Genomic DNA, 10,416 nt, shown 5'->3' with positions numbered 1-10,416 from the left:
ATGTCAGAGACACCAGGCCAGAGTTTATAAATAAGACCTGTGGTCTTTCAGGATCAGATCTCACCCACACCTGTAGTAAACTTTACAAAGTCTAGAAAAGACTTTGCTGCTCCCCTGCACCCCCCACTACTGCAGACAGCGCCCAATACTACTGCAGGTGAGCCCACTACCCTGCATCACTGACTGCAGCAGACTTTACAAAGTCTAGAAAAGACTTTGAAGCTCCCCTGTTCCCCACTACTGCAGACAGTGCCCACTAGTACTGCTCCGCTGCAGTAGCGGACTCCCTTGCAGTAGTGGACGAAGGGGAGCTGCAAAGTCTACATTCACCGCCGCCGTCTGCAGTAAGTGAACCACCTCTAGGGTGCGTAGTGGGCTCTCCTTCAGTAGGCGCAGCAGAGGGCTCCCCTGCAGCAGTGGGCTCCCCTTCAATAGTAGTCCAATTGCATGTTTAATCTCATTATCCAATTGCATGTTTAATCTCATGATGTTTAATGTTTCAGCACTTCTATATATAATAACGTGTGTCCTAGAGTGTGGGTGTGTGTGTCAGTGTGAATGTGTGTATGTGTGTGAAAGAAGAAATGTGTGATCTCAATGATTGTCTTGTCTCTACTGTGTTTTAATTGTTCCCGGTGAAACGTTGTTTCGTCTCACTGTGTACTATGTATATGGCTGAAATCACAATAAACCTACTTGCCTTGACTTTAACCCTTGTGTGGTGTTCATATTTTTGTCACTAAGCCAGTGTTTGTGGGTCTGGTGGACCCGCTGCATTTTGGGGTTTTTAATTCAACACAATCAAGCAATTTTATGTTAAAATACTCAACAGATTTTTATTTCATCTCAATTACAAGCTATATAATCAGCATATATGGTTAATATTTTCCCTTTACCTTTGTTAGATCACATTTATGAATTAAAGCGCTACTCGTTTTTTGTTGTTTTTTTAATAAAATGTAATAAAAAAAGAAAATCAATTACAATCAAGATATGAATGGAAAAAAATCAACAGATTTACAAATGAAACAAGGTTTTTCATGACTACTGATCTGTATTAATTTGAACTTCACTAGAAATTCAGCCCATTCAAGTCGATTTATACAACACAAGCTGAGCACATACAGTAACCATGTCAGTCTGGACAACACATCAGCCCCATTGAACACATTTACTGTGTGTGTTGCATATGTACTTCTTGCACTTGATACATGTATATTGTGTTTTCCTGTCCATCTTGGGTCCACACACTCACAGTGCTTCTTCTTGTTGCTGCTGGCCACAGATGCTCTCATCCCTGTGCTGTGTACTCATGAGTACCACATTCCTCTCTTCCTTTCTCCTCTTCATTTCTTTAGCATGTAGGATACCAGGGACATGTTGGCCGTGTACACAAACTTGGAAGAATTGACAGGCCTGTTCTCTGTAGTCAGCAGTTGGGGTGGGAGCTCAGACTTATCTTTCCATATCGTTCCCACCATGATCAGCTTCCTTTTCAGGAGCTCTGATCCCAGCTTGTGCAAGGTAAAAAAAAATGTTGCATGTGATGTTGTGTCCACTGAGTCCCTGAGTCATGTCCAGGACAACTCTTGCAACTTGGGCAACTAGCTGCTCATCAATGGTGAGCATTAGGCGGTGGGGAGGCAGTGAACCCACTTGTCCCACACTGTCCTGATGTCAGCTAGCTTTGGCAGACACACAAAACTCACACACACACTAACAGCAGGCCCAGACAGGAGGAGGACAGAGTGAAGGTACACAGGACCTACAATTTCCACACTTTCATTAGCCCCAGGTCCAGTGGACCCGAACATCCTGTATGTAATATAAATGTGTAGGGGGGTGTGAGTTCTGATATATGTTTTTCACAGAAAATGAGCCAAGGCAAGTGAGTCTGAGTTTGAAAAAATAATTAATAATAGTGATAAGAATTGAAAATCGGTCCCACAGACCCAAACACCATACAAGGGTTAACACTGATCCTTCAGAAAAGGAGACTGACACAGTGAAAGAGAAGCTGTAGACACAGGAATAAGAAAACATGGCTGCCAAAGGAAGAGCAGCTCCTCTCAGCGACCTGCAGCAACATCACGGCTCAGAAAACCTACAGGTAACTCTGAGCTAACACTGAGAATATTGTAAAGAGATGTACGTACAAAACAAAACAGGAGCTCACTCACAAAAACCATTTCTTTTGGATAAATTAGAAACTTTAACTTTGATTTTAAATCTGAAATCTCAGCTTCACTGATGCCTGTTTCACACAGCTGAGATTTGAATATTTGTGTTCAACAAATTGTGTTTTGCTCTTCAGGTCAGTAACACACGCATTGTGGTTTTACAGGATGTGAATATAATACACCATCTTTAAAATACAGATACCATAGAGCAGCAGAGCAGGTCTTTTTAGTGTAAAGGTTTATTTTTTGTCAAGTTTCTTCAACCTAACGATGCACAGCTCTTCAGGTTTCATTATGGTGTGAAGTCTATGATTTGTCACTTTTCTCAATGTATGCACATAAAAAAAGAAAACAAACATGAGATAAGTTTAAATGTAAACGTGATTTAATGCCTCCAGTATAAAGTAAATGACTGTTAACGCCACATGAAGGTATAAAGCCGTGATCATAGAGCAGATGGATCAGAGCAGATAAAGCTCAGATCATTGAAACAGATCATTTTTGCCGCACACGAACCAAAACCAGAATTCTGCTGCGGATTTTGTTTAGTTTAAAGCCGTAAAGAAGAGGATTGGTGAGTGGAGGAATAAAGAGAACAGCGAGAGCTACAAAGTTTTGAAAACTCTGAGGTAAATCTTTGGAGGCAAATCGCATGTGCATCAAATCAGACACCACAATGACAAAAAAAGTGACTAAAGAGATTAGATGGGGCACACACGTCTGCATGAACTTGGCCCTGTCATCTTTGGACTTCACGCACGTTTTCACAACATATATGTAAGTCCAAACAACAAAGAACCAATGACAGATATAAATAGATAGTGTACTCAGAGCAAATGCATCATTTACAAAAGTGTCCATGTCAGGGCAGGCAAGTTTAACAATGAGCCAGTTAACACAGAAGAGTCTCTGAATGTTTTTACCACAGAAGGTGAGTCTGGTTGTCAGCAGGATGTTAACGGAGAAGATGCAGAAAGGTGTGAACCAAGAGAGGAACACCAGCTCAGAGAGCCTCCTCTTCGTCATGACGGAGCGGTACTGCAGAGGCCGACATATGGCCAGATACCGGTCATAAGACATAACTGTAATGACAGACGTGTCACTGCAAACAAATGAGTACAGCACAAACGCCTGACAAAGACATCCACCATACGAGATGACCTGAGAGGTCGACAGGAGGTCGTAGAGGAACTTGGGGTAGAAACCTGTCGTGCCATAAAGGCCATTAATACAACACACACATAATAAAATGTACATGGGCTCATGCAAGTTGTCATCTAAGACAATGATCATGATGAGTGAGATATTAACAAAGAGAATCACACAGTAACACAGTAAAGTGAGAGAGAAGATAACAGCTGTGTGATTCATTGTGTCATTGAATGCTGACAGAGAAAAAACACTCACTGTGGAAACATTCTGAACATGATCCATCAAAGAAGGAAAAAAATCTTTGACCCTTATTTTGCTGTGACGAGATCCAACTCAAGATACATTTCAATTTGGCTGCAAACACTCAGATTTTACTGAGAAGTCACAGACTTGGAGGAACATCCTTTACTGTGAATGGCAGCTGCATCCTTCCTCCTCCTTCAGCTCCATGTATTAATATCCATCCAAACAGCAACAACACAAGCACTGGGAATTCTCAAGAGGTTTGTTTGTGTAGATGTTCGTGTACAGAACAAAGTGCATCTGCTCAGTTTATGGATTTAAAAAAAACAAAAATCCATGGTGAAATGACTGAACTTTAGTAATGTCAAAAAAAATGGAACCAAGAAAAAGGATAACATCATTGGATTTCATCTCTTTTATTCTACAGTGTGTTTAACTTTGATTTGTGTCATTTATGTGAACAGAAGTATAACACTGTCATGAATTTTGCCCTCTAGAGTAACTCACTGACTCCATAACACTGTCATGGAGTCAGTGAGTTACTCTGAGAGCCCTCCTCTGTTTAGTTATTTAGATTTGGTTGATATTTATTTATCTATTTACTGTATATTTTGGGTGGCGTAAACATTCAAAATATAATCAACAACCTGTTATATTGATAGAATTTCTTTGTGTTGCAATAAAAAATCAGTGATAAAAAAAGCTGTTTTATGGTTTTATGGTTGTGTTTAGACTCTCACAGCTCTCTGTTATGATTATGGGAAATCTTATGGGAAAGCTTAATTCATTCAAAAACTTTTCCACCTCTGAACATAATCCAGTCAGAGATTATGTTCCTGAACTGACGCCTCTCTGATGTTTCCAGGTGTTTCCAGCTGCTGTGCTGATGTTAGCTGCAGTGAACAACACACAAGGCACTCCCACTATGTAGGCAGAGTGTGTGTGTTATCGTAAATGCTCACAAAGCACTTTATTAGGAACAGCTGCATACATAGTCCAGTCAGCCAATCACATGGCAGCAGTAAAGTGTACAGGTTCCAAGTTCCAGGTCTGGTCCCTGTGGAACAGATCATGCTGGAAATATCTGTAAAGACCAGTGAGTGAAGACAGTGGGTCACTCAAGAACTGCACCCATACCAGACATCTCCAGCCCCCAGCAAATACTCAGCTCATTACCACCACCTAGTGACAGAACCAGGTCATAACATGACATGAGACCAATGATCAATTAATTACAAATTAGAACTGATGATTATTATCATTTTGAAGAGAAAATTGCAAGCAAATAGTTTCCACGTATAAATTTGAAATTCCCAGAAAGATGCATTTGTGAGCATCACACATAAAATCCTCCTGAAATCAGGAGCTGTGTCTCAAACTGGTTTCGTGAACATGACACTGAGTTCAGAGGACTTCATTGGCCTCAGGACACTGGCAGCATGAAGGATATGATGAATCATGTTGACATGGCTCAGAAGCTCAGAGGAAGGTTTCCAACATCTGGTGAATCCATGAGAGCAAAGGGAGAAAGGAGCCGGTGTCAGTGTATAAATCCAGTGAAAACAGAGTTTTCTGAGGGGAGATTGTAGTAAGCGGTCTCATGTTTATTTGATAAGGTTGCAGGTTATTTATTGCTGAAGTCTTTTGATAAAGGAAAAATGGGCCAGACTTTGTTTCAACTGTTTTACAGGCCCAACACATTTAGTCTGTTCTAATGTTCACTCTCCAAAGAAGCCTGAAGCCTGTGCAGCATTGTTTGCTAATTTTAATAGTTTGGATTTTTTTCACTGAGTGGTAACAGACAGGAGTTGTGTTCATTTCATTCATAATTAAAATAACTTGGTCTTTACGTCTTCTCTTCTTTAAAATCCTTATTTGCTCAAACACAGGTCACATCAGTGGTAAAAAATATGCTTTTATTGTGGAAGAAGAACATTTAGTTTCATAACTTATTCAGGATTAACAGCTACTGATTGTTAATGTGCCCATTATTAGTTGAGGATGTTGCTTAAAATTTATAGTCAAAACTGATACAGTTGGATGGTTTATTCTATAACAAAGTGCCTTATTTTAAAATCCCATCATTTATTTCATGTCATAAACTCTTAATTTATTAAACAACCATAGTTTGTATAAAGTACAAAATAACGTTAAAAAGAAAAGAAAAGAAAATACTCAAATCCAAGATGAAATATAGTGTAATGTTATATTAATTATATTGCTGTTTTAAGCGGACTGGTTAAAGGTGGTGTGTGTTGTGAGGTTGTGGTCATGTGCTTAATTGCTCTCAGAGGACAGAAGAGATAATGACCTGTTGACCACCTCTAACATAATAACATCATTGTTGTGATAATTACTTCTCTCAACTTAGCTGCTTGTTACACAACCAACTAACTTTTCCACTTTCTTTCTGATCACAGAGGTGAAAGGTATTTGCTCAGCAGATCGTCCCCTGATGCAGCTCTCTGTGACCACGGGGTGATAATTAGCAGTTTCCAGACTGGCTGTAATCAGGCCACTCCCCCGAGGCCTGGCCTGCTGTTCGCCACAGTGCAGGTGACGCTCGTGGGAGGTCACAGTAAAGGACACTAATGACAGTCATTACAGTAATGAGCGCTGGGCTTCTGTGTTGCTGTTACCTAAGAAAATTGCATCATACTATACTATCATACACACACACACACACACCTAAACAATGGATAGGATGTACTGCTGTGTGACCCCTCTGATCTCACATGGAAGGGTAAAAATTCAGAGCCTGACTTCTTTCTTGATTCCCCAATGACGACAGGCAGCAGCTCAGCTCCGTTGGCTTTAATGATAGTGGTCAGACGACCGTGTTAACCTGTCCGTGTTAACCTCAGAGTCATCCAAGTCATTATGTTTCCTGTAACTGTAACTCATGATAAAACAAAGCCACCCTGTGTTTCAGCAGAAGTTTTTTAAAGTGAAACAGCAGCAGCAGCAGCAGCAGCAGGAAATGTCGAATGAATCCAACATCACTTTTCCTGAGCCATAAAAACACTGACAGCAGTGTCAGTGTCAATGATTAAATAAGGATTACATGAATAAATAATTCAATTTTTCAATTCAATTTTATTTATATAGCGCCTTCCACAATCAAAATTGTCTCAAAGCGCTTTACAGATACCCAGAGCCTGACCCCAGAGCAAGCACTTATATAAATTTATATTTATATATCACTGAACTGTTTCTTCATTGTGACAGAAAATTGATGCAGAGTCTGCAAGAGGTGGCTGGAGTGGACAGCAGACGTACAAAATGTGCAAAAATCTTTTAACACTGTGCGTAGTGTGAAACGCAAGACACTGCTCATGTAAATTATTTTTTACTAAAATGATTTTATTAATTGATTGGATTAAAGAGAGGATGATACAGCATCCTCTCTTTAATGTTTGAGGGCCTTAAGGAGAAGGATTTTAAAATCAATTCTGGATTTTACAGGGAGCCAATGAACAGATACAGGAGTAATATGATCTCTCTTGCTAATTCCAGTCAGTACTCTCGCTGCAGCATTTTGGATCAGCTGGAGGCTTTTTAGAAAGTTAACTGGACATCCTGATAATAGGGAATTACAGTAGTCCAGCCTGGAAGTAACAAAAGCATGGACTCATTTTTCAGCATCACTCTGAGACAGAATGTTCCTAATCTTACTGATATTGCGCAGGTGAAAGAAGGTGTTTGGGACCAAACAAAATAACCTCAGTTTTGTCTGAATTCAAAAGAAGAAAGTTACAGGTCATCCAGGCCTTTATGTCTTTAAGACATGCCTGAAGTATGACTAACTGATCTGTTTTTGTCTGGCTTCATAGATAAATATAGCTGGGTATCATCCGCATAGCAATGGAAATTTATTCCATGCTTCCTGATAATATTGCCTTGGGGAAGCATGTTTAAGGTGAACAATATCGGTCCAAGCACAGAACCCTGTGGAACTCCATGACTTACTCTGGTATATATGGAGGGATCATCATTAACATGAAGAAACTGGAATATATCTGATAGATATGATTTAAACTAGCCTAGTGCTGTTCCTTTAATCCCAATAACATGTTCCAATCTTTCCAATAGAATACTATGATCAATAGTGTCAAATGCAGCACTAAGACCTAGCAGGACAAGTATAGAGATGAGTCCATGATCTGATGCTATGAGAAGGTCGTTGGTAACTTTCACCAGTGCTGTTTCTGTGCTATGATGAACTCTGAATCCTGACTGAAAAACTTCAAACAAACCGTTCCTATGTAGATGGTCACACAACTGAGTTGCAACAGCCTTTTCAAGAATTTTAGAATTAAAGGGGAGATTGGATATAGGTCTATAGTTTGCCAAAATGTCAGAGTCCAGAGAAGGCTTTTTAAGTAAAGGTTTGATAACTGCAACCTTAAAAGCCTGTGGAACATATCCTGTTACCAAAGAGAGATTTATCTGATCTAATATGTTAGTGCCAATCAAAGGCAAAACATCTTAGAGAAGTCTGGTTGGGATAGGATCCAAAAGACATGTTGATGATTTAGATTTAGAAACTATTGAAGTCAATTCAGCTAGATCTATGGGAGAGAAACAGTCCAACGACAAATCAGGACTGGCAGACATTTCTAAAGATGCTGTTCTTGACACACCTACATCATTAACTGTTGTAGGATAAGATGGATTCTGTCTCTAATGTCTACTATTTTGTTGCTAAAGAAGCTCATAAAGTCATTACTAGTGAGAGCTAGAGGGATGGATGGTTCAAAAGAGCTATGGCTCTTTGTCAGCCTGGCTACAGCGCTGAAAAGAAACCTAGGGTTGTTCTTGTTTTCCTCTATTACTGATGAATAATAGGCAGTTCTTGCCTTACGAAGGGCTTTTTTATACATTATGAAGCTGTCTTTCCAGGCTAGGCGGAATTCCTCTAAATTAGTGGATAACCACTTCCTTTCCAGCTTTCGTGATATCTGCTTTAAAGTACGTATATGTGAATCGTACCATGGAGCTAGCTTCCTCTGATTAATGACCTTCTTTTTCAAAGGGGCAACAGAGTCAAGGGTTGAGCGTAATGAAGCAGCAGTACTATCAACTAGATAGTCTATATCTGCTAGAGTAAAGTTTAGACCATTGCCCTCTGTAAAACTGGCACATGGCAGCGGAGATAATAAAGATGGAATAGCTTCCTTATATTTGGTAACAGCATTATCAGACAAATATCTACAGTAGTTAATTTTATTCCCAGATGCTGTGCAATTCATTCTTGTAAATTCAAATGTTACTAAAGAATGATCAGATAAAACAGGGTTCTGAGGGAATACTGTCAGATATTCAGTTTCTATGCCATAGGTTAGTACAAGATCAAGGGTGTGATTAAAACAGTCAGTTGGTTTGTTAATATTTTGTAAAAAGCCAATTGAGTCTAATACTGAATAGAAAGCAGTCTTAAGGCTGTCATTGTGGGTATCGACATGAATATTAAAGTCGCCCACTATAATTGCTTTATCCGTACTAAGCACTAAATCAGATAAAAATTCAGTGAATTCGGACAAAATCTCTGAGTAAGCAGCAGGTGGACGATACACCACAGCAAATAGTACTGGTTTTTCTGTCTTCCAGTTTGGATGTGAGAGGCTGAGGATAAGGCTTTCAAATGTGCTATAATTCAGCTTAGGCCTGGGATTAATTAATAAACTTGAGTGGTAGATTGCTGCCACTCCTCCTCCTCGGCCTGTGCCTCGAGGAATGTGATAATTAATATGAATAGCAGGGGTTGACTCATTTAGACTGACATACTCTTCCTCCTGCAGCCAGGTCTCAGTCAGACAGAATAAATCAATCTGCTGATCCATTATCAAATCATTCACTAACAGAGATTTAGACAAGAGAGATCTAATGTTTAATAGCCCACATCTAATTGTGGTGTTTTTAGGTTCAGATACTTTTGTGGTATTAATTTTTTTGAGGTTTTTATGAATAACACCTCTTGCATTTTTTGGTTTATACACTTTTTGTTGACGGGGAGCAGACACAGTCTCTATAGGATAAAGGGAATTGTTGGAATGGTAGGAATAGTAAGAATCATGGGAGAGTGACAGCTCTAGAGAAACTGCAGAGAAGTGTGTAGGACTGCAACTCTGCCTCCTGGTCTCCACTCTGGGTTGTCATGACTTTGGCTGTCTAATAAAATCTGTCATATTTCTAGATATGAGAGCTGCACCATCCAAAGTGGGATGGATGCCGTCTCTCCTAATCAGACCAGGTTTTCCCCAAAAAGATTTCCAGTTGTCAGTGAAGGCCACGTCGTTTGCTGGACACCACCTAGACAGCCAGCGACGGAATGATGACATGCAGTTAAACATGTCATCACTGGTCAAATCGGGCAGGGGTCCAGAGAACACTACGGAGTCCGACATTGTTTTGGCATAGTTACACACTGATTCCACATTAATTTTAGTGACCTCCGATTGGCGTAATCGGGTGTCATTACCGCCGACGTGAATAACGATCTTACCAAATCTATGTTTATCCTTAGCCAGCAGTTTTAAATATGATTTAACATCACCCGCTCTGGCCCCAGGAATGCATTTAACTATGGTTGCTGGAGTCTCTAACTTCACATTTCGCAAAATGGAGCTGCCAATAACCAGAGTTTTTTCCTCAGCTTGTGTGTCGCTGATTGGGGAAAATCTGTTTTAAACATGAAGCGGTTGATGGTGAACCAGGCTATCAGGCTATGTTTCCTTCAGACTGCCACCCAACCGCCCTGGCTTCCCGGCTGCTCGGGAGCTGCCGGGGAACAGCTAACAGGAGCACATTCAACTGATACATCACAGTTTCTTTTCATATT

The 10,416-nt window shown here is 40.1% G+C and overlaps 1 protein-coding gene across 1 annotated transcript; it reads right to left on the bottom strand.

The window, feature by feature from the left end:
- Positions 1 to 2,675: 2,675 nt before the first annotated feature.
- On the bottom strand, positions 2,676 to 3,614 carry LOC121199213 (olfactory receptor 52D1-like). Its single transcript, XM_041063702.1, has one exon. The coding sequence runs from the start codon at positions 3,612 to 3,614 to the stop codon at positions 2,676 to 2,678; it is 939 nt and encodes a 312-aa protein (XP_040919636.1).
- Positions 3,615 to 10,416: the final 6,802 nt, after the last annotated feature.

The sequence above is a fragment of the Toxotes jaculatrix genome, chromosome 2 (genome assembly GCF_017976425.1).
Source record: "Toxotes jaculatrix isolate fToxJac2 chromosome 2, fToxJac2.pri, whole genome shotgun sequence".
In the NCBI taxonomy this organism is placed as follows: domain Eukaryota; kingdom Metazoa; phylum Chordata; class Actinopteri; family Toxotidae; genus Toxotes; species Toxotes jaculatrix.
The sequence above is the reverse complement of the archived record's forward strand: the minus strand, read 5'-3'. Positions and strand labels throughout refer to the sequence as shown.

Bases quoted from the DNA above. Each gene is read 5' to 3' on its own strand.
- LOC121199213 (XM_041063702.1), bottom strand. From the start codon at position 3,614: ATGGATCATGTTCAGAATGTTTCCACAGTGAGTGTTTTTTCTCTGTCA.